The sequence below is a fragment of the Ambystoma mexicanum genome, chromosome 5q, assembly GCF_040938575.1.
Source record: "Ambystoma mexicanum isolate Mex_15411 chromosome 5q, UKY_AmexF1_1, whole genome shotgun sequence".
Classification (NCBI taxonomy): Eukaryota; Metazoa; Chordata; class Amphibia; order Caudata; family Ambystomatidae; genus Ambystoma; species Ambystoma mexicanum.
This window is the reverse complement of record NC_090933.1, coordinates 871,663,723-871,690,865: the sequence shown is the minus strand read 5'-3', so window position 1 is coordinate 871,690,865 and position 27,143 is coordinate 871,663,723. Positions and strand designations below refer to the sequence as shown.

The window sequence follows — 27,143 nt, the reverse complement described above, 5'->3', positions numbered from 1 at the left end:
GGCATGGCTACCCGACATGAAAACCGTGCACTCCAGAATGGCATCCAACTTCTTGCTCTCTGTCAGGGGTCAAAGAAGGGAAGTACATGGACTTCAGGCCTGCGGTCACAGCCTGCACCACCAAGCTCTTCGGCAACATATGCGTGGTGAGGAAACCTGAAGCTGGGCAATCCTTCTTCAATAGGTCCTTATCCACCGCAATGGTGGATGTCTATTTCTCCTGGAGTAGGGCGAGGTCTGTTAATTTCCTCCAAATACAAGCAAGAGGAACTGGTTCAGGGGAAATCCCCTGCACTCAAAAACAGAAGAGTCCAAAAATGTGGCACATCGCACTGTTTATTCAAAGCTTTCGAAACAGGGATCAAGTTATGCACATCGCATTATTTTCCAATACTTTCTCATTGGTTGCATGGCGTTTTAATGTGAAGTGATGCCACATACATTGCAAAAGTCTAAGATGAATTGGGATTGGTTAGTACGGCAGGCTACATATGCTACATATGGAAATTCTATAGAGTTAGTCCTCTCATTGGCTAAATAGCCTTTGGGGTCTCCTCCTGGGACCACCTCCTAAATGTTGCAACTACAGACATGTCAGGTTAGCACACTACCATAGGGTCTTGCAACAAAGTGTGAGCTAGCGTGGAAGGTGAGTAGGGATTGGTCAGGGTCTTCACAGCCTTGGCGCTTTGGAAAGTTACCAGCCCATGAGCAATATGTCAAGGTTGTGGGAACAGCCTCAAAGGTGCTGTCTGTACCCAATAGGGCTACCATATCCGATCCTTTAGGCCTTGAGTCAGAACATTAAGCTTTCAACTTAATATTACTTTTGTATCGTCTGTCGTCAGTTGGATGGGAACTGGTCTCGGTCTGGTTCGAATGAATAGGCTCTGTTCCTCCGCTTCAGAACATGGGTGTAGGGACCACAAACTTAATTTTCCTGCTCACATTTCTGAGGATTTTCAACCTTTACACATGCAGGTGTCCTATCTCTTCTGCTAATGTGAAACTTTCTCTACCTCGTTGTCCGTGGCCAAAATATGTACGCTGACTGCACAGGCAGCCTGGTCTGAGCGTCTCTGCGAAATCAGCATATCAGACCTCGCTCTATATTCTCAAGCCCTTTCAGTGTCTTCCATTTACTTCTATGCGGCTATGGCTTCCATCTTGGAATCTTCCATCTTCCATCCATGGCCACTCATGTTAGTTGCATTCAGCGTCAGCAAGCAGTTAATATGTGTTCTTGTGCGACTTGCGGTTACTGCATAGCAAAAGTGTATCTGTCCTCTATCTAAGTGGGTCATACGCATGTCCCTGTCTAGTAGCAATTTCATCTAAGTTTCTGCGTAGCTTCATGCAGGAATGCATATGTGCTTCATGTCTAACGCATCTATGTCACAGTCTCAGTCGTGACGTCATCAGGATACGGTCTAAATGGCTGTCTGAGTGAATAGCGTTTCTCACATCTGCAGTACATCAGCGATGGGGAGAAGAGGGGGAGGAACGATGTACACCTTTCATATCTGTGACCTTGAAATGAGGGTGAGACTGGTGCAACGAAGGCCAAATTTGTATCTCCCTCTTTACCAGCGGGATTCTTACAGATAATCCTACTTTATTCTAACAATGCCGTTGCAGTCTGTTGGGGGTGGGGTGGGGGGACTTACAGATCCAGTTAAAGTAACTAGAGGAATTAGGCAGGGATGTAACCTGGCCCCCCTCCTCTTTCTGATATATATTGATGAAGTAGTTTGTTACGTTAGGAAGAAATGTCTTGATTGCCCAAAGCTGGGACTAGAGGCCTGTCCGATACTTCTCTTTGCAGACGATGCAGTCCTTTTATCAACATCAGTAAAGGGCCTCATGACCACACTGGAGGCTTTTGCAGAGAAATGCTTGGAGCTATAGCTTGAGATTAATATGAAGAAAAGCAAGACATTGGTCTTCCACCCAAAATTTTGTAAATTTGCAAAACTCAAGTTGATCATCAACAACACCTCCCTCAAGCAAGTACAACAATACCATTTATCTAGGGGTGAGATTCAATGACCAAGGAAACTGGCCTTCTCAGATGTCCAAATCTAGTTTGTCTTTGGAAAAATATCGGGGTGTGGTGGGGGGTGAGGCATACTGAGATTTTTCTATTTACACGGCCAAGGCTTCATTTTACCTCCTACTACAATGTACTCTGCCCAGGTCAAGTCAGCAGCTATGTACTGGGCTGAAATTTGGGGCCACTCGGACAACAATAAATTGGGCCTGGCATCTTTTGTGAAAAAACTCTTAGGGTTGCCTAAACCATGCCCGAGTATCCCCATCTATTTAGAATTGGACCCAATTCAGAAAAAAGTCCTAATCAGACCAGTATTTTTCTGGCTGAGATTGTGGTAGGTCCCAGAGCAGCAAACATATCGTGAAGTTACAACCCACTTACTGGAGGCCGAAGGTGGTACATCTTTGCCTTGGTTCCAGCTTGTCAAAATATGCTTGGTGCAAATGAAATTGGGAGACGTTTAGCGAATCCCCAAGGTATGACTCACGGCGATTTACTTAAAGCTAAAAACATCTTTCAGAGATTTATCGAGGCGGAGTTAGTCAATGATTGTATGAGACTAGCTTCAAGAACCACTTATCTGTCCAATAAGCCAATCATGACGTATAAAAAACATTTTGACTATGTTAGGCCCCCACCTGCACGCAGCCTTTAGTTAAGGTTCAGATTCTCCCAACTGAATTTGGCATGGCACACTAAAAAATGAGCGCCTGACGGAAATGATATATGCCCAGTTTGTGGATCTGCCAAGGATTCTTTGAATCACTTCTTGTTCTTTTGCCAGGGCTATCATGTAGCACGATGTACGTTTTTACAAATCATATGCAACATGCATATTTGATACGTCACATAAGTAATGCGCTCTAGCTTTTTAAAAGTTGCAAGGATTTAAAAGTATACATCGTCTACGTGTTTGGCCGGGGGGATAGGGTCTCACCTCAGCAGGAGTTGACGGCTCACAGATAATTCCAAGCTTTCTTCCCTACCAATTTAAGAGCCTTATCTGTTGCTTGCTCTACTGTAAAGGGTCCCTCGAAGCAGGGCTTGTGCCAAGTTCTAATGAAATTCCTCAACAAAACATGGTCCCCTGGATAAAGAAGAGGGGCCTTAAGCAGATTGTGTGGGTCTATTGGTGTGTCATCTTCATCATCGCCCTACGACCTCCCCTGCCGCTATTTCAGCTGTTCAGAGGTAAAAGAAGCACTAGTCATTATCGAAGAGAGACATTCATACATTTCATTACCAAGAACACTAGTAAGCGCTCTAGTGGGAGTATCAAGTGGGAAGTGCATGCGTCGTCCTGTCACCACCTCATGGTGGGTTAAATGGTGGTCAGATGCAGGCTGATTGAGCAATGCAAATAATGCCATGGGCAGGCAATGAAACCATATCTTTTTCAGTGTCATTTTATTTTACTTTTGCAATTTTCTCCTCAAGCCATTGAGGCGTTCACAAATCCTGTTTGCTTCCAGATGATAAGCGCAGGAAAACATATGCTTAATCCCCAGCAGGGCTGCAATATGCTCAAACATTTAATTTACGAAGTGAGGTATGTTATCAGATCGCAGAACCTAGCACACCCCACACTGTGGGAATACCTCTCCGACGTGAAATTTCACAGCACAGAGGATTTCGGGGTGTGAACATGGAGCAGCTTCGATTCAGTGAGAAAATAGGCACACCACTACAAGCATGTACCTGTAGCCATTACAATTCTGAATCATATCCACATAATCTATATGGAGGTGTTGGAAGGGCCCATTAGGGCGTGGTATTACTCCTCTCACTACCCGCAACGTGTTTCCCGCAGTGAACTTCTGACGGATAATGCAATTATTCAAAGTTGCCAAGTTGGGAGAAAACCAGTTTTCCGCTAAATTTGCTGCAAGAACATCTATACTAAGGTGGGTCAGGTAATGGAGCTGCGTAAGAGCTACTTGCAATAACCTAAGGGGAATAAACATCCTTCTGTTGCTCTCCAGTGGCCACATGTCGAACACCCCCTCCTCATCCATAATTTCTTTTCTTTTGTTGGTGCTCATCCCTGTAGTTCTATTATTTGGGTAATGGGCAATGAACTATTCCCTTGTCACAATATCATGCTAAGCACTTGCGTGCGTCTATTGGGTGGAGTGTCAAACTCATTTATTTCTAGAAAATATGCTGCTCGTTTTCTGCATCTGCTGCTTGGTTGCCACGAGAAACCATGTCCTTCCTCCTTGTGTGGGCCTAGCACTTCACTACTGCAATGGCTGATGGGAGCTGTAGTGCATCTATGAGCCTAGCCAATAGAGGCGCGTGCTGCACTGGCGTGCAGTCAGCACGTCGAAAGCCCTGCCTATTCCAACGTAACAGTCCTGCATGTACTGTTGACATCACATAGGCAGAGTCTGAGTACACTGTGATCTCCTTGTCCTCATGTGCCTCTAGTGCTATTATGAGTGCGGCCAATTCTGCTACTTGCGCTGAAAAAATGCAAGGGTAATCTCATGCTCGGCACTACTTCAAATGTCCCGCTCTGTCTTAATTTTACAACTGCTATCCGAGTATGCTGTTCCCTTGTTGTCTGGTCAATTGTTGAGGACCCGTCAAAGAGTACTTCCCCGGCCCCGGGGGCATTTTCTTGGGCTCTCGGAATGTCGTCATAATATTCTGTCTACGTGGTACAGTCATGAACAGTCTCCCTATTCTACTGGCTCTCCTTTGATTGTCACCAGGTTTACAAGTCTACAACTCACTACTTTTACTGTTGGATTTGAGATAATCACCTTGTATCTGGATGCTCTCTGTGTGGTCAATGTACTTTTAGGCGTCTTAAGAATGGCAAATAGGGCATTCTCCACATACAGGGTAGTACTACAGCCCATTGTGACACTTGCTGATTTCTCTATTGCAAAGGCAGCAGTAGCTGATGCTTGTTCATAGGATAATGGCCTCTCTTCACTGGATTTAAATACAGTGGTAGTAGGCTATCGATTTGTGGCGCAAGGTAGTCTTCTGTGTGAACACTTTCATCATCACTACTCCATTTGTGTGCGAAAACAAATACAATTCTGCACTGTAGTCAGGGATTCCAAGGACTGGGCTGTGCATATTGCCCCTTTTGGTTCACCAAATGCTTCTGGCAACCCCATCTGAGCCTCCTTCAGCCGGTTTAAAAGAGGTCTAGTGTATGTACTATGGTAATAATTGCAAAGACCTAAGAATTGCTGCATCTCCCTCACCGCCTTTGGTGGTGGTGTTCAGACAAATCGCCTTTGTTCTTTCAGGAGACACCTTTCTACCCTCTTGGGATAGTAACAGTCCAATGTAAAAAAAAACTCCCTCTGGGAGTACTGTAATTTTACCCTGTCCACCATGTACCCCTTTTCTGCCAAAACTGTCAATAGCTGTACTGAGTCTTTCCGACACTGCTCCTCTGACCTGCTACATATTAAGATGTCATCCACGCACTGAATAACTGTGCCGTCTAAATGTACAGTTCCAAGGTCCATTTGAAGGAGCCTTTTGAATATAGAAGGGGATTCACAGTATCCTTGTGGCAGTCTCGTGTGTCTCCACCTTTTATTTTTACATAAAAAAGTCAAATCCTGTGATTCTTCGTGAAGCAGGATAGAGAAGAAAGCATTCTTCAAGTCTATCACTGTGAAATGAGTTGCTTCTGACAGAACACTGCATAATATGGTCTGTGGCTTGGGAACTAAAGGGAACTCTACTTCAACAATGTTGTTCAAAGGGCTCAAATCCAGAATAAAACACCACAATCCTCCCGTCGCCTTCTTCACCGGGTACACAGCCATGTTACATTGAGATTCTTATGGTACTAAAATTCCCTGCTGCACTAGTGCCAAAATTGTCTCAAAAATGCCCTTGTCCGCCTCCCTAGATAGAGGGTATTTTTTTTCCCTCTGTGAAATCGACCCCTGTCTTGAGCCTGATCTTAACAGCTCCTATTCCTTTCAGCAGGCCAACGTCATATGTGATGTTGGTCCACAATATGCTTGGTACTTTGCTAGGTCTTCTTCAAAAAATGTCAGTGGCACCTTTTTCATCAGGGGCATCCTCTGTGGGACTTCCCTGTAATGGATAATCACCCAGTAAGTAATGCTCATAAACAACAATGTTTCAATATCTGAATAGTCGTCCCGAAATAATTCTTCGTCTGTCAGGTCAGTCAGTCTGTGTCCTTCACCTACTGCTATTAGTGCTCTCCAAGCTCTTTCTGTATCATCTGTCTCATGTATAACTACTCTCTTGTCCCTTACTATAACGGTCTTCAATTCTAGGGGAAACGCATGTCCTTCATCCTCATCTAAGGGAATTTCTGGTCTAAAAAAAACCTTGCTTGGCAAGCAAAGTAGCTTGCCTTGCATCCAAGGAAGGCATGCTAGTAGCACTTCCACCCCATAATGAAATAGCTTGAGATCTAGGGGCACCCCTCTCTGTAGTCTGACCACAGAATGCATGAATACATTTGTGCGCATTCATATAGTGAATTGCCGGGTGGGACATACTATCCCTTATTCGGTAAACAAAATGGTCATGTTAAGTTTACTCATCATGTCCCTTCTCATTATGTTAACGGGTGTCTGGCAGGAATATAACAGTGGCATGGTAACGTCATGTTCTTCAATGGAAATTGGCAATTTGGCAGTAAACTGGAACAAATCTGTAGCGAAACCGTGAGCATTCATGGCAATGCTAACATGGGTTATTTCACCTCCCTAATATAGGATCTAGTCACCCCCATATCTACAAGAAAAGAGAATGTGTCGTCACCTATTGTTACCCCTACACATGGTTCCTCATTCGGGTTGGGTGTAACGGATAGGGTTGAACATATCGAGCCAAGTCTGTGGGCTGTCCTTTTGTGGGTATGAAGTCATCCTGTCCCAGTAAAGGGATTCCCTCCCACTACTGTCGCTCCCCATAATCTTGGTGCGGGAGTCTGCATTGTGGCTACAGCATTCTGCTGCGCTGGTGCTTCTGATGCTATTTGCAGAGGCTGTGTGTACACCCGTGCCTGCAGTGTATACACAATGGGCTGTTACTGGGCCGATAAGCGTGGTCTACGCCTGTGTGTGATCTTGGGAATAATAATCGGATTCCTCCGTATTGTATGTTGGCGGGTACTCCACCCCCACCCCCTTCTGTTGCATTCCCCCCTGCTTCCACAAAGCCATGATATGTGGCCAATTTTTCCGAATAACCAATATTGTGGTGGACCTCCCATAAGTCTGTGATATGGAACAAGTTACTTACATGTAACTGTTGTTCTCCAGCATGGGTCTGGCATGGATTCACATGCTCATGAATATTCCCTGTCAGGCTGGGAATCCTCAGTAAAGACAAAATCAGTTTCAGTTTCATTTCTGAACTTTCTTTCTCCTAACAACCAATCACTGAGCTCTGGGTCATACTGCCCCCAGCCAATGACTGCCCTCTACCTAAGCCCCAACTCTGGAAGCCATCTTCAGATGTTGTAGCACGTAAAGTGGCAGTAAGACCAAGAGACGTGCCGCAGAGGGGTAGGCAGGAGGGGTCACATGTGACTCCATGCCAGACCCATGCTGGAGAACAACAGTTCTAGGTAACTTGTTCCTTCTCCAGCATGGGGTCTGGCATGGATTCCCATGCTCATTAATAAAGAATACATAGTAGTACAGACATGCACAACCATGGGAGGTGGCAAAGGCTCAACATAAGCATCTCTTACCTCCTCACCAGGCTCACCTTCAAGCAAACCGTTTGCACAGCACTGCTTGGCCAACTCTGGACTACTCCCTGGAATCCCTGGCGATGCAGTAGAATCTCGTGAAGGTGTGCATCGACCTCCACATAACAGCCCTGCAGATGTCCAGCAGGGGCATAGCAAGCAGGAACGCCGTAGTTGCATCGATCGCTCTGGTCGGATGGGCTCTCGGACGGCCAGTCAACAGTCGGTTTGCCAACCGATGACAATGGGTGATGCAACCGGAGAGCCACCTGGAAGTGGAAGCCTTGGAGAGGGCCTTCCCATGGTTCACAGGGCCAAAGTTCACAAGTTGTGACGTCTTCCAGAAACTCTTTGTGCGGTCCACGTAGAACTTCAGCGCTCTAGCCACATCCAGCGAGTGCAAAGTCTTCTCGGCCGGCGACGAAGGCATCAGAAAAAACACAGGGAACACCAAGGGCTCGTTTAGATGAAAGTCTGACGGCATCTTGGGAATGAAGGAGTGGTGAGTCCGCAGCACCACCCTCGTGTCGTGAAGTGTCAAATAAGGTGGCTTACAGGACAGGGCCTGAATCTCACCCACTCGTAGTGCAGATGTGATGGCCACGAGGAACGCGGTCTTCCACGACAATAACTTCAGTGGAACTGTCTGAATAGGTTTGAACGGAGGGCCCATGAGCCTAGTCAGCACCGCATTGAGTTCCCACGCCGGGGCTGGGGCCTTCACCAGCGGGAACGAACCAAACAGTCCCTTGACAAACTCCTTAACCAGACGGTGAGACCATAACGACGACCGTCCTGGAGATCTGGTGTAGCTGGAGATGAACTTTGATGGAAGCATGGGCCAGGTCTGCTTTGGCCAACAACAGCAAATAGGGTAGCACCTGCGGAGCTGTGACTCGTAGAGGGTCGATCTTCTCTGCACAGCACCAAATGGCAAACCTTTTCATTTATGCCTGTGACATTTAAGAGTAGATAATGCTCTGGCCCTGGCAAGTACCTCTTTGCAATCCGCTGGGAGGTCGTAAACCCCGAACTCTAATGCTGCAGGAGCCAGCCCTTCAGGTTCAGCGATCCTGGGTCGTGGAGCAGAATTGCACCTCCTTTTCTGGCAGAAGATCTGCGACCACCGGAAACTTGACTGGAGGGGACGCTGACATGTCGAGGAGGTCCAGGTACCATGCCGGTGCAACAAGGATCATCCTGCACTGGGACCGTCTGAGTTGGTTGACTAGTTGAAGAAACAACGGCAATGGAGGGAACGCAAACAGAAACAGGCCGTCCCAGGGGAATGAGAATGCATCCCCCAGGTTCCCCAGCTGGGGAAACCTGCTGGCGAACCTCCAGCACTTGGTGTTCATCGCTGTTGCAAATAGATAGATCTGGGGATTGCCCCATATGCGGAACAGGTGCTCCACTTTGTCCTGCCAAAGCTCCCACTCGTCGCCAGAGAGCAGCTCCCTGCTGAGCGAGTCAGTGACGGTGTTCTTCACTCAAGCCAGATGAAATGGATGACCTGGGCGATGGCCCAGTGCCATAGGTCCTGCGGTTCCTTGGAGAGGGCCAGGGACCTGGTGCCCCCCTGCTTCCTGATGTAAAACATTGTGGTGGTATTGTCCATGAAGATCCACACCACCATGTCCTTGAGGGACAAAGGAAAGACTTGAGGGCCCAAAACACTGCCCGCAGCTCCAACACGTCTATGTGCAAGGTTTTCTCCTCCGGTAGCCACAGGTCTCTTGCGGGAAGACTTCTGGTGTGAGCTCCCCAACCTTCCAGGGTGGCGTCCGTCGTGACCGTTTCCTGGTGCGGTGGGGTCTGGAAATCCACGCCTCCGGACAGATGAGCACTAACTCCCCACCACTGTATCGCTCAATGGAAGCTCTCGTCGAGTGTGATCTTGTCCTCGAAGCTTCCCGACACTTGTATCCAACGGGCGTCGAGGAACTCTTGCAAGGGACGCATCCGCAGCCTCCACAGCCTAATGAGGTAGATACATGACAACATCATGTCGAGCAGAGACTTGATGGACCTCACCTTGGCGATCTTCAGGGCCAACAGCCGTTGTACCCTGCCCAAGATGACCGATATCCTCTCCTCCGACGGAGACGCCAGGCACGACACTGTGTTGAGTCGGGATCCCAGAAACAGTGCGTCCTGCGATGGAGTCAAGCAGGACTTTGCAAAGTTCACCAAGAACCCCAGGCGAACGGTTCTCGCTGTGTGGTTGACAGCAATCTCTTTCGAGCTGGCCCGCACAAGCCAGTCATCCAGGTAAGGGTAGATGTGAATCCACCATAGCCGCAGCTGTGCCGCCACTGGCACCAGGCACTTGGTGAAGACCCTTGGCGCCGACTTCAATCTGAAGGGAAGGGCCTTGAATTGGTAGTGCTTCCCTTGAACAACGAAACGCAGAAACTTGCAGTGCCCCTTGTGGATGGGGATGTGGAAGTATGCATCCTCCAAGTCCAGCGACGACAGGAAGTCTCCCTCTTCTGAGTACATGCTGAAGAGTGACCATGCAGAATTTTTGGGACTTGATGTATTTGTTTAGTCGATGAAGGTTGAGGATGGGCCTCCAGCCCCTGTCTTCTTTTTGACGAGGAAGTACCTTGAGTACACGCCGGAGCCCCGGAACCTCTTTGGAACCTCCAGCAGCAGCTGAGGGATGTGGTTCTCCTGCCGGGCCACAGGTGGTATTTTGGGACACTTCCGTTGAAAGTCCAGGGTGTGTCCGTGGGTGAGAGTGTCCAGCACCCAACTGTCGGTGAAGATGGTCTTCCACACGCTGACAAAGTTTGGCAGCTGACCTCCCACCAGGGTGCTCGGGAGGGGGCCCGACGCCACGGCCGGTTCAATCCTGCTTGGATCTCAAAGGGCCGCCTTGGGGACTCTGGCGACGTCCTCCTCCGAAGGCCTTGGAGCGGCTCCTGTTGGTCTCCTGGGTCGAAGAAAGGGGGGGCTGGCAGTAAGAAGAGGAGCCCCCACTAAACCCCTTGAAAGATCCTGGGGACTTTCCGCCTGAGGTCTGAAAGGATGGCTTCTGTTGCTGAAGAGTGCCCAAAGCATGCGCCGTCTCTGTGTCTGTCTTTATGGCTTGGAGAGACTCAACCACAGCCTTCCCGAACAAATTGTCCCCGTCGAAGGGCATGTCCAGCACCTTCGACTGAACGTCCTGCTGAAAATTGGTGGCCTTGACCCAGCCGTGACGACAAAGACAAATGCTGTTGCCCATTTGGCAGAACCCTGCATCGGGGATGTCCGTGGCCACCATGATGCCGTGGTCCGATGCAACCTCACCTTCCTGTAGAATTTCCAGCGCTTCCGACCTCTTGTCGTTGGGGAGGAAGTCCAGGATGGGAGCGATCTTGAACCACAACTCCCAGTCCTAACGAGCCACTATGGTGAGGGTGTTGGCGGCCCTAATGGTATGATGGTAGTCGCAGCAGAATAGATGACCCGTCGTCCCATGGCATCTAACTTCTTGCCCTCGCTGTCTGGTTGGGTGGAGGCCGCCGAGGCTGAACCACCCGAGGACTTGTTCCTGGCCGCCGCAGACACCACAGAGTCTGGAGAAGGTACGGCCCGCAAACACTTGGGGTGGATTCCGGCACCCTTTACTTCTCCTCAAGGCGATCCCTCTTCGCCGGGGCTGTGGAAGGGTTCTTCATGAGAGACAAACCTTCGTCCCAAATGTCATCCAGGAGTGGGACCGAGAGGATGGTCTTCCTCTTCACCTCCCTGCGCTGATGTAGGAAGCGTGCTGAAAACGTTCCGGCGCTCTGGAGATCAAGTGGAACGAGCCAATCTCGTCTGGCGGTGAAGATCTGGGCGGTGGAGACGGGAGATCCCCTAACCTGCTGTCGTTGTCAGTTCCCTTCGTCGCCGTTTCCACATCCGTCTCATCCCTCAGGGGGAGCAGAGGGGGGGCAACGGGGGAGTAAGGAGGTGGAGGGTTTACCCTCTTCTTCTTGGCCGGGGTTCCCCCATGGGGGGGGTCAGCCGGCGCTGGCATTGCGGGCGGGGCCGCCGGGGCAATAGGCATCCTTATTTGAATCTCAGAGACCAACGTATGTAGTGGCGAGAGGATGTCCATCGAAAGGTCTCTGGGAGGTACCTGAGGTGTGGGTGGCAGCTGAGATGAAAGCGGAATAGGTCGCTGGGGCACCGGCTGTGAGCCCAGGCTCCCGACAACCTGCTGCTCTTCCTCGGCATAGTCCTTGCTGTCGTCACCTTCGTCGTCACCTTCCTCAGCGTGCCCGGCCTGCTGCCTAGGTTACCCTCCTCCTGGACGGTTTGTAGACTGGTGAGCTCCTCCTCAGATGAGATATCCATACCCTGGAGGGCCACTGACCCACCCCTTCTTTGTATCCAGCGGTGAAGATATTGGGGAGATGACAGGCATCCTCTTCTCCGGGGTCTTCTCTATGGGCCGGAACGCAGCCTCCCTCCTGGGAGGAAGGAACACCCTAGTCTTAGGGGTCACGTCCTGTGGGACCGTCTCGGCGGCCCTCGCCAGAGACGCCACCACCCCCTCGATCGAAGGCTGAGCCTTGGCCAGGTGCACCTGGGCCTTCACAGTCAGGGCCTTTTCCTTGTCCTGCTTGGCCTTCTCCTTAGGGGGAGGGTCCAACCCCCCCCCCCCCCCGAGACTTCTCCGGTAGGACAGATTTGGGCCTCTCCTTCAGCCTACCTGGATGGTCTAACTTTCTCTTGGCCGAAGATCCTGAGTGTTGACTGGTGACGGAGGCTGGGGACATCGAACGCACCCTGGCCGCCGAGGAGCCCGTCACAACGGCGCTCCCGGTGGAAGTGGGCTTGCAGCGCTTAGCCTTCTGTTGGAGCCCTGCGGGAGGGGCGCCCTCAAAGGTCTTAGAAGGCCGCTCAGCCTTCTTGGAACTGGGAGAGGCATGCTGCTGAGACCCACCCCGAGCAGAGGCCTTGGCCTGTAGCCACTCATTCAGCCGCCTGTGCCTATCCTTCATCGTGCGAGGGACAATCTCCTGGCAAAATGCACAATCTTCCTCCTTGTGCTTCGGGTACAGGCAGTAAAGGCATTCGGAATGCTTGTCATCCGAAAAGACATTCCGTGAGCCGCAGCTGGAACAGATCTTGAACAGGGGAGCTGAAATCCTCCTTCTCCTCTGACATGTTCCACGCAGTGTAGGCCTGAAAGAATCTTCTGGAATCCTCCAAGAAAACACTCAACGGAATTCGCCCTTGAGGGGCGCTGAAGAATCCAAAAACGGTTCCCCGTTAATCGGATAGATTGATCGATGGAGCACAAGGCTCAATTGACCGAAAAATAGAGTGAAACTCTTCCAAAAAGCGAAAAAACACAGTACTTGAACATGCTGTAAAAATCTGAAGATGGCTGCTAGAGGAGGGGCTTAGGTATAGGGCAGTCATTGGCTGGGGCAGTATGACCCAGAGCTTAGTGATTGGTTGTTAGGAGAAAGACAGTTCAGAAATGAAAATGAAACCTAATATTTCTTTACTGAGGATTCCCAGCCTGACGATGGGGAATATTCATGAGCACGTGAATCCATGCCAGACCCCATGCTGGAGAACCCTTGTTAACCCTGTCTCATCCCTGCTGCGCTGGGTACCCTGCTCCTCTCCCCCTGGACACACCTGCTCTTCCCCATAGCAAATAGTGTTGTCCCTTCCTTCAAAACTTCCTCCTGCCATTTGCTGATGATACTGCATGCTCTGGGTAACCACCCCCTCTCTGCTTGTCAACATCGCCCCTTCCATTGTACATTTTGAGAATTTTTTCAGAACTAACTTTGTTTCTTCCTTCTTTCTTTCATCCCGTTTCTTTCTTGCGTTCTCCTGCATTAGTCGACAATAATGTACTATAGTCAACTGAATTTCTGTCCGGGGCTTCATCTCCATCCCCACAAATTTTTCCAATTGCGTCTGCACCTTCTCTGGTAATATCTCTGACATAATAAGTGGTAAAATAAACCCACAGGTTTGTCCCACGGTTCATGCATCTCGAGATGCCAATGTTCTCGTCTATCATGAATATATTGGAGTGGACCTTCATCCTCGCACATTTTGCGTGCCATAATTGCGTTTATGTCAGATGTGTCTGGGTACTGTACTCTCAGGGCCTGCCATACGGCCGCCCTGCAGTTATTAAACAGTGCTTCTTCATGTGCTGTGTTCTGCGCTGTCACTCCAAAATATATTGCCCGTTTCCAAACCTGGTCAGCTACCTTCCCAAGAATGGCAGAGAGTAAGCTCTTCATGTCACCCACTGCTAATGCCATCCCCGCTGTCAATCTTTCTAGTTCATGAATACATTTCCCCACTCCTGCAGTCAACAATGGCAGCTTGAACCTCAAATTATCCTTCTCCATCTGTTGCCACGGTATATATTGCAGTTGTTCGCCACCCTTTTCTAACAGCAAAAACTTTGTCAGCCCCACACTTTTGTCACATTTCCCTTTGTCTTTTGTGATAGTAAATGCTCCCATCATGCTAGATCTCTTTTGTCCTGGTAATGCTTGCAACCTCTGCGCGTATGGATAACTTTGTCTGCGAAATGTGATCTGCTTTTGGAGCGATTGATGTGCCCCTAAGGTTCTAGCTTTTCCCTTTCTATATCCTTCTGTTTGTCCCGCTCTGAGTTTATCCGCTCAGGAGAGGCGCCATGGCCTCCTCCCTTTTTTGTCATCGCTCTCCCCATATTCCTTGTCTGACCCCAACGTCCCTAAACTGTCATCACTCTCTTACCTCCTACGTCCTCAAAGTTAAGTCACCTCAACATGTTTTTCCCCTGCTATCTTCTCGCAGCTCTGTCCAGTGGGTCTCCCCTCCCCCCCGCTGGGTATCCCACTACACTCCTGCTTGCCTTAGGGACAGCAGCGCTATCCTTCCTGCTTCTGTATAGTGTCACAATCCTCCTCTGTATTTCTGCTTCCTCGTCGTCAGCTGAAAGTCTAGGACCCCGTCATCATATTCTCCACCTCCTTAAGGCACCTCTCCCAATTTATCTCTCTCCTGCCTTATGTCCCTCTCTTCCTCCTCTATGCACCAATGTTTTAACAATTCTCTCAATCTACATGTTCATCTCCCTTCTCATTTGCACCTGCCTCTTTCTTCCTCAGCCGTTCTCATCGCCTTCTCCTCTCTCTCTCTTTTCTATTTCCTCTCTCTACTACTCTTCTTTCTCAGATTGCTCCCTCAACTGTTTCTGTTCCCTCTTCTCTTCACTTCCTCCATCAGCTCTGCCCCTTCTCTGTCCTCTTCCTCCTTTTCCCTTTATTTCTTAGCTTCCTCCTCTAGGTCTCTGGACTCCTTCCATTTAGTATAAGCAATTTCTGTCCTCACACCCAATCATCTGGTGGAACTGTCATCTGATCATCCCCTTTACGTCCCTGGGTCACTTTGTCGCCCCGAGTCAGCTTCGCTTGCAGGTCGATGCGCTCTTTGCGTTCATCAATCATAGCCCCTGTTTTCTTATACGTCATCTTAGCGCCACTCAGTGCTTAATCGCTACTATGCACAGGAGGTGCATACACAGGGTTAGCGTACCCTGCTGCTGCTTTTAGCTCCTTCAAGAGGTAAAATCCCTGGCCTCCTGTTGATGGGTCTTCTGTTTGAGGCAGAGTTGTGGGTGCTTCGCCCCCGCATCATGCAGACTGAGCATCCATTCTCTTTTGGGTGGGTCCTCCCCCTTGTCCTCAAATATCTTCCATAACTCCATTATTACTAATCTGTTGCTTAATTTATGTCCCTTATATGTAGCATGTAAATATGTGGTCACGTGTTGCAGCACAGACCACGAAAGACTGCATTTGCCCTCTGTATGATGAGTCCATCATCCTTCCATATTTTGTCCTGATACCGCGGAAGGGACTTGAACAAATGTTTAAGGGGTGTATCCCCCCATGAATTACCTTTAATTTATTTGTATTGTTTTTATATTTTATGCAAAGTTCAATAAGGTACCACCTTGCGGAACCTAAGCTAGCGCCAAGACACAGTGATCCATCTTGTAATCCGTAATCTAGCTAACGCTTTCAAAAAGGGATTCATACTATCATCCTTAAACTAGCTAACGCCTTGAAACACAGACCCTCTCATAAATAACACAAAAAACAAATCACAACACAATTCCCTCCCCAATATTTGTCAGATTGTTGGACTCATACTTACACTCCATGGATCCGCGGAAGCCCTTGGACACCGTCACTACCACAGTCTTCCACTCTGCCTTCCGGTCTTCTTTGCGTAACACAGGGAGCAGACAGTTATTTCACCACGGGGCTCCTGATGACCATCTCAGGTTCCTCATGTGGTCAAAGATCCGGTCCTCACGGGTTGCGACGCAGGGCATGCGCAGGGAAAAACAGTATTTGCTGGGGGTCTCAGCGACGGTTCTCTGCTACCACCTGAAGTCGGGTGGGGTCTGTCAATTTCCCCAAATACAAGCAAGAGGAACTGATTCAGGGGAAATCCCCTGCACTCAAAAATGGAAGAGCCCAAAAATTTGCCAAATCTCACTGTTTATTGAAAGCTTTAGAAACATGGATCAGGAAATGGACACAGCATGATTTTCCAATACTTTCTCGTTGGTTACAGACTTGCCATGGAGTTTTAATGTGAAGTGGCATCACTAAATAAATGATACATTGCAAAAACCTAAGCTACATATTGAAATTCTACAGGGTTAGTCCTCTCCTTGGCTAAATAACGTCTGGTGTCTCCCCCTAGGACCACCTCCTAAATGTTGCAACTACAGGCATGTCAGGTTAGTGCACTACCATTGGATCTTGCAACAAACTATGAGCTAGCATGGAAGGTTAGTAGGGATTGGTCAGAGAGGGTCTTCTCCGCCTTGGCCCTGTGGAAAGTTACCAGCCCATGAGCAACATTTCAAGGTGGTGGGAACAGCCTGAAAGGTGCTGTCTGTACCCAATAGGGCTGCCATCTCCGATCTGCTAGACCTTGAGACAGAACATTAAGCTTTCAACTTAATATTACTTTTGTATCATCTGTCGTCAGTTAGATGGGAACAGTGGTCACTGTCTGGTTCGAATGAATAGGTTCCATTCCTCACTTCCGATCACGTGTGTAGGGACCATAAATGTAATTTTCCTGTTCAAATTTCTGAGGATTTTCAGCTTTTACACATGCAGGTGTCCTATCTCTTCTGGTAATATGAAACTTTCTCTCCCTCTGTGTCCTTGGCCAAAATATGTACGCTGGCTGCACAGACAGCCTGGTCTGCGCGTCTCTGCGAAATCAGCATCTCAGTCCTCTCTCTGTATTCTTAAGCCCTTTCAGTGTCTTCCATTTACTTCTATGTGACTGTGGCTTCCATCTTGATTTACATGGCCACTCATGTTAGTTGCATTCAGCATCAGCAAACAGTTCATATGTATTCTTGTGCGACTTGAGGTTACTGCATAGCAAAGGTGTATCCATACTCTATCTAAGTGGGTCATAAGCATGCGCTTCGTGTCTAGGAGCATTTCAATCTAAGTGTCTGCATGGCTTCATGCAGGAATGCAAATGTGCTTCATGTCTAATGCATCTATGTCATAGTCTCAGTCGTGACGTCATCAGCTTTTGCACGGTCACAGTCAGTCTACTTGCTCCATCTACTGCATCGTCATCGGGACGATGGGGACTATCGGGATAGGGTCTAAATGGCTGTCTAAGTGAATAGCATGTCTCACATCTGTGGTACATCGGCGATGGGGAGGAGGAGGCCAGGAACGGTGTACACCTTTAATTTCTGTGACGCTGAAACGAGGGAGGGACCGGTGCAAAGAGCACCACATTCGCATCTCCCTCTTCACTCCCATGCCATCAACATGGGGTCAGCAATAACCAGGTTGAAAGGTATTAAGTTCTCCCCTCAGAGGACCCTAGTCCAGGATATGCATCAGGTCGCATTGGACCTCAGCTCTAGTGAAGACAGGCAAAACCACTGTTTCCACTACCTTCACTATCACTCTTTGGAATAAAGCAGCATGCCAAACCGCCCCAGCACCAGGCAAATACCAAGCTATGGGGAGTTATCCAAGCCGCTGGTCCCTTCAAGGTCCAAGGGCAGGTAGACCTGGCCCTTCTCTTCAGCAAACTCCTCCTCCATGGAACACATGAATTTAAACCAGATGGGGTCAACATTCCCTTCTTTGTCAAAGAATTCAGGCATCTTTGACATGAACAGTCCTGAATTCTTGTTCAAAGAACTCTGACACCTTTTATATGAACAGAAAGAGGGACGTCTTCAGAGGCAGCCTCACCGCCATGATGGGGTTCAGCGTGTTGCTGCCTGTTGGCAGAGTTGCTTGGAGCGGAATCCAATGATGGAACCAGAGCTGGGCTCTCACTCATGGGGTTGAAACACACAGAGGCACATGTGGTGGCTTCATGAGGTTTGGTGGGGCTTAAAGGCTGTGCAAGGGCTGAAGCGGCCAGGGCTTTGGCTAAGATGGCCAACATTTGCTGCCTGATTTTTTCTAATTCCTCAGGAATAGAGGACTTAGTGGGAAATGGTAGCTGCGTACCTGGTGAAGAAATAGGAAATGGCCCCTCTCCCCTAGTGACTCGTATCAGCATCCTTCTTCCACCTCCTCCCGGATGCAAAGTCATTGCTCTTGTTGCAAGTACTTTAGTTGTCGTCAGAAACACATGGAGACACACAGGTCTCAGGTCCGTACGTTGGCATGCTTGTGGGTAGTAGTTTTGAAAGTAGCCTCTGAGGTTCCCTTCTTTTTATGCTATGACAAATTGTCTTTTTATCTCATTTTATCTGACAAATGTTGACAAATTTGGGCTGATGGGTGGTGTAATGTGACATCATAATGAGTACTTTGAGATAGGCTCCAGGTACGAGAGTGAGGACTTTGCATTCTAGAGGAGGTGGAAGAAGGATGCTGAGAAGAGTCACTGGGAGAAAGGGACCCCTTCCTAGTTTTCTTCTACTTATAATTGCAGAACTTGTCCTCCGGAGGCTAAGCGACTGTCTTCAAGGCCACTTAGCTGGGTGACTTAAACTGGGATGGTTTACCACTTTTGTGGAATGAGGTGAAGAGCTTGGGGGCACACTCTGAAGGCCTTCGAATTAATCCAGAATTCTCTATGTAATGGTCTTCCCCTGAGACAGTACAAGCAAATCCTGTGGGGACATGACACAGCCATTCGCCTCCCGCAATATGTACAGGGCTTGAAGCCCAATGTCTTCAGAGTATTAGGTATGACGCAATTAGAAGTATCTAGATAAATTAAATGGCATTCCAGGTGCATACTGAGTGTGCGTAAAAAAGGAACTGATGTAATGGGGGAAATCATGTCAGATGTGGTGCATGCAATGGCCTCAGGCAGAGCTGATGCAGAACGGGGCTTCACCCCATGGTGGCAAACAAATGTCTAAAGAGAGCTGGCGCTAGAGATAGAATAAAGGTTGAGGAATCTGTGGTAGGAAGACATCCAAAAGAAATGTACATTCACTTTCCCCAACCACCCGGGCTCACTAAAAATGTGGTACTTTGCAGGAATCGCTGCGATCTGCCCTGCCCACACCAAGAAAGCAAGAGGTACTTTTCCAGAAACACACTGAGACTGCAATTCACCCCCACCCCATGTCCCAGAAGTTGACAGAATGATAAGTCTAATCCCATTTTATTTATTTTTCATCTAATGGTTTTGTTATTTGTTTTACTTCTACGATATATTCTTTCCCCAAAACTGCCTCGTGACAGAAGCCCTTAAGAAATACAAGAAATGCATAGACATGCTGTCCACACTTAGGCACATTATCTACAACTGCTCAGATAATTAACATGGTTACACATTCATTAGCTGACAATTCAAGTATGCATGTCTTGTCTAGGTTTCGGTTAACATGTTTTTTTTCTTGAAGCCCTATATCTTGTTATATGTTCACATCACTAAAATAAAAACTTTAAATGTATTACCAAACCTTTTATCACATTACTTTGGCACATTACATAGTAAATTAAGCTCTGTGAAAGCACCACGAAACAGGTGTCAGCACCATTTGATTTACTGGCATAGAACAAACACCAATAAAAAACTACACCCATGGAAATACTCAATAAGACTAAAGTTTCAAAAAAAGAAATACTTCAACTAGCTCCACTGGCTGTCTTCCCTACTTTCAGGCTCTAATACGCCAGGTACTGGCTGAGTACCTCCATCATACCCAGCACCTACCTCTGCCTGGAAATCTACATGTATTCTAGCGGACAGTGCAACAGAGGATTTCCAGCACTCCTTGTTTTCTTATCATGTGTTATGCACATTTTTTAGTATGTGTTAAAGTTCATACCCACTGAATAATTGTTCCCACTATGCAAGTTAGTACTGTAGTATTGAGAGAAATATCCAAGGTGCTCTGTGTTAGGCAGAATCCTGTGCAGTGCCCTTAGGGACCACTACACAGAATTAAGGCTACAGGTGGCAATACAAGTTTTACCTTTGGTACAAGCCTGTACTACTATGTTAAAGTGGTAGCAGTAGCGGAGCAGCCAGGCTTATCTCAAGAGTATATGAGCAGTAGCAGAGATTACACAAAGGGACCACAATTATTGTGACTCAAGCAAACACTGACTCAAGGTTTCAGGTAAAAAATATAAGTACATTTATTTTTAAACCAATTGTTATTAACACTACACTTCTATTAATTCAAAAACCACACGTAAAATATACTACAACTAACCGATTCACTTTGTACAGTATTATTCGAGGTAAGTACCCTGTGTTTGAATGGACCGGTGTTATGAAACAGAACACGTTACCGTCAATACAATTGCGATCACTTTTTGACAGTTCGGTCTACTAGATGAACGCGTATCCGTGGCAAGAAATGCTACCGGGGTAAAAACACACTTAGCACCCGAAATACCCAGAGAGAGTTGGGGGCAAAAATCACAGGCAATATGTTGGCTAGGCAGACAGAAGCGAACACCACACAGACAGGAATTCAAGAGTCAAGGGGCCGGAGCCAAAGTCAAATGACACCGGGTGCCTGTTGTGGAGGATCACACAGTCGGACAGTTCGAGATTCAACGTTGCCAAGAATACTTTGATATTGTCAATGTTCAGAAGCAAAAGTTATAAGGAGGAGGAAAAAGTAAGGACAAGCCTTAAAATAGAGAAATAGGGATTTCACCTGAAATTCCTCAAACAGGACACAGTACCTTTCTCAAAGAACAAAGCTGGTGCCTCGGCAGTTGTTCCTGTTGGTTTCCCGCAGATCCACGCTTTCCTGCAGCTTCAGCACGAAGGACGATGAGGGGGTCAGCACCACACAGGGATGAGGCCGGCAGCAGCGACAATGAATAAAAGGTGTGCTCCTTAAAAACAGGAGAGGTTCTTCAGGTGGGTATCCAGACCACTACAGCAGTGTGCAGCGATTTCGACCACCAAGGCGACCTCGGACTGAAGAAGATGAGCTGGTTATCCCCACCAGGCTCAAGGGAAGAAGACTCCGGGCTGGATCTCCTCTTAGACATTGAAGGGTAGATAGCTCAGGACTGCAGAAGGGCTTCACCGGTATGGGGTAGTTGCAGCAGTCAACCTCTCCTCCCCTTCTCGTCAGTTCCTTGTAGTTCCAGTGGCGACTCTCTGACCTCCAGCCCAAGAGACCTGCCTTTCATGCGCAAAACCCCCATTCACACAGCCTGGCTGTCAATCACCCAGCAGGGGGGTTTTCCAGCCCGGACAACCACCTTGCCCAATCAGGTCAAAGTGGAGGGGGTGACTACACCCCACCCTCACATTCAGCCCACCTAGACACCCAGGCGCCTGGAGGAGGGCTTCTTAGCAGAAGCCTGCCAAAAGACAGCGAACAAAGAAGGCAAACCTGGTTTGCTGCGCAGAGTAAAACACAAGAAGGGTTTTAACAAAAAAGAAATGGCGAATAAACCGCACCGGAGCCAAAAGAAAAAGCATTTGGTCAAGCGGGTTTAAGTTCGAGGCTAACACAATAGCCTACAATATTACCACAGTTATATAAAATAACCGCGGTAGAAAATTAGGGTAGATACCACTGCCACCAGCCATGTCTAAATGTTAACAAGAGCAACGCAATGCCAATGCTTTGCGAGGTACAGATAAAAAAAGAGTTAAGAGTTAACACTTTCAGCAATCCATGTAAGATGGTGTGTACTGGATCTGTGGTTAAATTTGACTAAGTAAAGTTAATGGTAACTTTAACCTTCTTCTGGGGGACGATAGTCACCTCAGAAATGGAGTCGGGGGAGTCTGAACGACAACCCTGTGCGACTGCACAGAAGGTGCTGTGTGACACACACAAAGAAGGGGGCTACTGAAGTGGTGTACTTCAGAGCCCACAATCATAAAAACAGGTCAAAACACACAGCAAAACACAAGTAAGAGTGGGGGGAAAGCTCACACTCTTACCAAGTGGAAAGAAACAACTCCAGGGATCCAGCAAAGCTGCTGAGGGACTCACTAGGTAAGGGAAATTAGCCATGAAATGAGAATTCTCCCTAACACTCCGTCAATGATTTCCCAGTATCTAGCAGTATGTCTGCCGCACCCGTTTCATGGATTGTTCTCATTATTTTTGCCTAGGATTGACAAATTATTTATTGTCAAACAAGGTTGACTCGATTTTCAGGCAATTTAGAGGAGCAATAGCTTAAAAGGGCACATTTATTGAATTTATCAAACTTCATTGCCATCCTTAGGAAATCGATAAGTCACTGTTTTTTAACTTTTTTAAAAATCCCCAATCATTTCCTGAAATTAACATAAATGTCAAGATATTTTCTGCATGCATTACATCTGTTATGGTTGCTAAACAACATCTTTGACTTTACCTCTTGCTGCAGGTATGTAAGAATAGCTGCCAAAACAAAATTTTGTGATGCTAAATCCACAACTGAAAAAAACAGGGTGTCAAAGATGAGGAGTGTAGACTCATTGCCGTAGAAAAGAACATCACTGAAAGAATGGCTTTCATCTGGAAGAGAGAAAAACGAAATCTGTAACACAAGTATTTCCAGAATTCACTTTATTTATTACATCTTATTTTGAGCTCAAGTTATTTTGGAGTCTTTGAGCACACAGCTTAGGTTGAGTTACACATTTCAATTAAAATGTTATGTCAAATGAGTTTACTATATTGATCATTATAACATGCAACAGCATATTAGTCTCTGTGTTGGCAAATTGGCTTGCCCCAATGGAGGGATTCACTGTGCCAGTGTCATGCATTCCTAAGTGATGCAATAATGAGCCACCAGCTAATAAGTATTTCACTAATAGCTTTTGACTCTGCGGTTTAACCTATTTCAAAGTATTCATTATGATGTCACATTATACCGCCCTTCAGTCCAAATTGGTCAACATTTGTATCAGATAAAAAGACTGTTAGGCTACTTTCAAAACTACTACTGCTACCCACAATCATGCCAACGTACAGGTCTGAGACCTGTGTCTCTACAGGTGTTTATGACAACTCCCATAATCCCTCACTATTTACTATATTGGCATGAGTTTAGGGAAGTTGTAGTCCAAAACGAGTAGAACAAGTTACTTACCCCTGGTAACGTTCTTTCGACTGGATGTTCCTCCCACGTATTCCCCATCTTTGACATGTAATGTCCAGCTTCAGCTGCTTCGGAAAAGAAATTCGGCAGAGGGCGCTGTACGTCGATGGCATCAAGTCAATGTCCCTCGAAGGCCTCTATCGAGGGTGATGTCATCAAAGGGTATATATAGCAGGCACAGCACCCGTTGGCCTCAGTTCTGTTTTTCTTCCTCTTGCAGTAGAGATGTCCATAAATACAGGCATGACTGTACTCCGCCTTGGTGGAACGGAAACTGTAATAGCATGGGAAATTCTACTGAGGGATAGGTTGGGAGGGCGATGAGGAGTACGTGGGAGGAACATTACCAGGGGTAAGTAACTTGTTCTTCGAACGGATTGTGTCCTCCCATGTATTCCTCATCTTTGACGACTACCAAAGTGTCATTATGATTGTAGGAGGGTGTAGAATTACAATGTATACATTTTCAAGGGCAGAGTACTGCCTTGCCAAAAGTAACATCCAGTGCATGGGAAGCATCCAGAAAATAATGTTTAGTAAACGTGTGGATGGAAGACCACCTTGCAGCTTCACAGATATTTCTAGGACCAAACCTTTGAATGGCTGTAGATGTAGCCATGCCCCTGGTGGAATGAGCTTGCACACCTTCAGGAGGGTCTTTACCTGCCAGCTTGTAGCATTCTGATATTGTGAGAATTATCCATCTAGACAGGGTCTGTTTGGAAACAGCCTGCCCTAGCTGTGTCCTGTGTGTCCGATAAAGAGCTGGTCATCAACTCACAACTTTAACATTCTGGAGATGTAAAACTTTAACGCTCTCCTAGGGTCCAACCTATGGAGTCTTTCCTCTTCCTTACCAGGATGAGGTGGAGGATAGAAGGACGGCAGAACAATTTTCAGATTCAAAAGAAAGTCTAAAATGATTTTTGGCAAAAGGGAGGGTTTGACCCTTAAAACAACCCTGTCCTTATGGAAGGTGCTAAAGGGTGGCTTGGATGAAAGTGCCTGCAGCTCGCTCACTCTACGGGCTGATGTCAGAGCTACCAATAGGATTGTCTTGAAAGTTAACAACCTTAACGGACATGTGTGCAGAGGTTCAAATGGAGCACACTTCAGGAATTTGAAAACCAGATTGAGGTCCCAAACCGGAACCTGGAAAGGAGATGGAGGGAACACATTAGTGAGCCCTTTTTGAAATTGAGTCACCAGTGGGAATTTGAAATAGGAAAATTCCTCTGACAAGCGCTTAAAGGTTGACAGCACCGCCCAGCCCTACAGATAAGGTGCGTATTGTGCCTTTTTATGCATGTAATTCTAGCCCTTGCGGAGCATTTCATTTTCTACTGCGTACTGTTTACGCTGTCTTTATTTTCATTAAAAAAGCATACGTTCCTCCACTAGATGGCACTTTAGTGTAAGCAAGCATATGAATCTTTTAACCCTCAACACTTAAAAGATTTTCTAAACTCAAGTAAGCTGAGAATATGTTTGCCATTTTTTTGGAGCAGTGTTCATTGTTTCTCCAGAATGACTGCTAGAGGAATCTGCGTGTTTGTGTTATGAATGCTGACTATGAGTATTGATTTTGGGAGTTATTTTCACTTTTTTACCGACTTGCAATGATACCTCGAAGAGCTGAGGAACGTGCAACCCTTGGATGTCTTCATAAATCATCCCCAGCACTGTGTGTCCTAGTTGGGATGATGAATGGCCAACACTGTGGGGATCCCAAAGGCAAAGATATGTCGGTGGCCTTGACCATTCCCTCTTTTGCTTACCCTTGTACAGTGGAGAAGTTTCCAGTCTGCAGACTCCTCCTTTGGGGTTTTGCCCGGGCTCTTCTTTGTGGTCTCTGAGGTGTCACAGGCGTGGGTATGGTCTTGGCTTGAAGTGAAATTGCAGGCTGTGCGCCACTGTGCCTTTGTGGAGACCCTTGACCTGAAAGTGTGTTGTGCACATTACCATTTAACCTAGCGTCATTGTTTATCCTTGGTAGAGGCAGCGTGCACAGCACTGCATTAGCCTCACTACATGATAATTTCTCGGGAAATCGATGTTTGTAGATTGGGGAATGCTTGCTTTGTTGCTATGCTGTCTGTTACAAGTGCTTAATTGATAACGCCAGTCAGAGCTGTTAATCATTACTTTATAGCTATGCTGTTAAATGTTTTATTTATATCGTACATTGCTATTGCATAATCTCTTAGCGCTATAGGATTCCTAAGAAATTAGTTTGGTTTGGTGAGTAGGGACAGTGAAATGCAACCAAGTGTGCTGTTATGCCATGTGTGCAAAGCACCCATGCTCTCTGAAGGTGATTTGGAAATGGTACTTCAGCTATTTTTATTCAGATGCTGCTATGCTGGGTGCCCGTGTACCGTAGTGTTAGGGTGCGTGGACTGACCAGTTTATAAAAGTTGATGAGTTGTGTGTAGAGTATTGATTTTCTTATATTGCGAGTGGGTGTTCAGTTGTTTAGAGAGGCCTAGTCAATGTGCGATTATATGTTGGAACTTAGAATGGTTTAGTAAGAGATACAGCGTCAAGATCCCAGGGCACTGAAGTACCATATCTAATGTAACAGCCCACCACTCCCCTGCTTGATTTTGAAAGGAAGCCTCGATGCTGGAATTGTAATATAAATAATTGGTACGCCGGCCCTACCACTAGTTCATTTGCTTTCTACAGGGCTCAAGAAACGTGTTTGGGTGCTTTTCTTTCTCCCAAGCCAGTTAAAGAATCAGCCCAGGCCGACATCAGCACTGCCAGTTTCCCAAATCTCAGTTAGGCAGACACGCGTGGCTCTGCAGGTCGTTAAGTGCTCAAGTTCCAAACATTTCTTTTATCAATGGCAGAGCCTTTTATATGCATGATGGTACATTTCTAACTGTAAGTGCTTGCAAAGCACCAGTTACCTTGCACATCTGTGATAGTTAAAGTGAGCAACACAGGGCACCCATTTAATGATGTGTTTACATTATAAACACATCATTAAATGGGTGCTTTATATCGATGTCTACTAGTTTGACATACAATAAAATAAAGTTGCTTTAAATCACTAACCAAATGTTTTCAACATCATGAATAACAATGAGCTGGAGGTTTGTTGCAAAGAATCTCCATATATTACATGTCTTAAATCACTGAAAGTACACTCACTGAAAGTACAGTGGGGTTAACTCGATTTTGGGACTTATAGTTTACCATTCAGGAAGTGAAAATTAAAGCCACAATGATATTCTTTTGGCTTAACGTGTTTCTGTAAGAATTTACATGTGGTCATGTTGCGTTATAATGCAATGTATGATTTTTGTAAATGAACTCTATAAGATGGCATTAATGTCTGTAGACCTTGAAATCTAATCTATTTGTACTGAGTAAAGCTTGGAAGGTATGTGGTCAAATTTGCAGAGTGGATTAAAATCCCTGCTTCACTGTTCAGCCAAGGTTTGTGATCCTGGTCCCCTCCCCCTACGCTCCCCTCCCCTTTCCTCCCCTCCCCCTCCCCCTCCTCTTCACCTATCTGTCCGGCCACACCACTCCTGCCTTTTTGGATGCAGCCAGAGTACCACTAGTTCCTTTTTTCCACTTCCACCACTGCTTTCACCCCCCTGATGTGATTAGCGATTACAGGCTGAATTTGCTGTGATGTGTGTTATGCCAGAGATGCAGATTCTTGACTACCTAGGAAGAAACCTATCGGGCAATCAAGACTGCTCACCTGGGATTCCTAGCTGAGCAGTAATGTAAGTAAGTTCTGTACTGCTAACACTTGCTTACTCACACTCTCTCTGCAGGCAATACATTAGTC

General features: G+C 47.0%; 1 protein-coding gene across 1 annotated transcript in view; it reads right to left on the bottom strand.

Annotated features, from left to right (window-relative positions):
- Nucleotides 1-27,143, bottom strand: part of TMEM67 (transmembrane protein 67) — a 2,125,990-nt gene that overhangs the window by 83,204 nt on the left and 2,015,643 nt on the right. Inside the window, exon 27 of the mRNA XM_069621352.1 lies at nt 22,601-22,743. Coding sequence (XP_069477453.1) covers nt 22,601-22,743 — 143 coding nt within the window. The remainder of the gene's footprint in view (nt 1-22,600; nt 22,744-27,143) is intronic.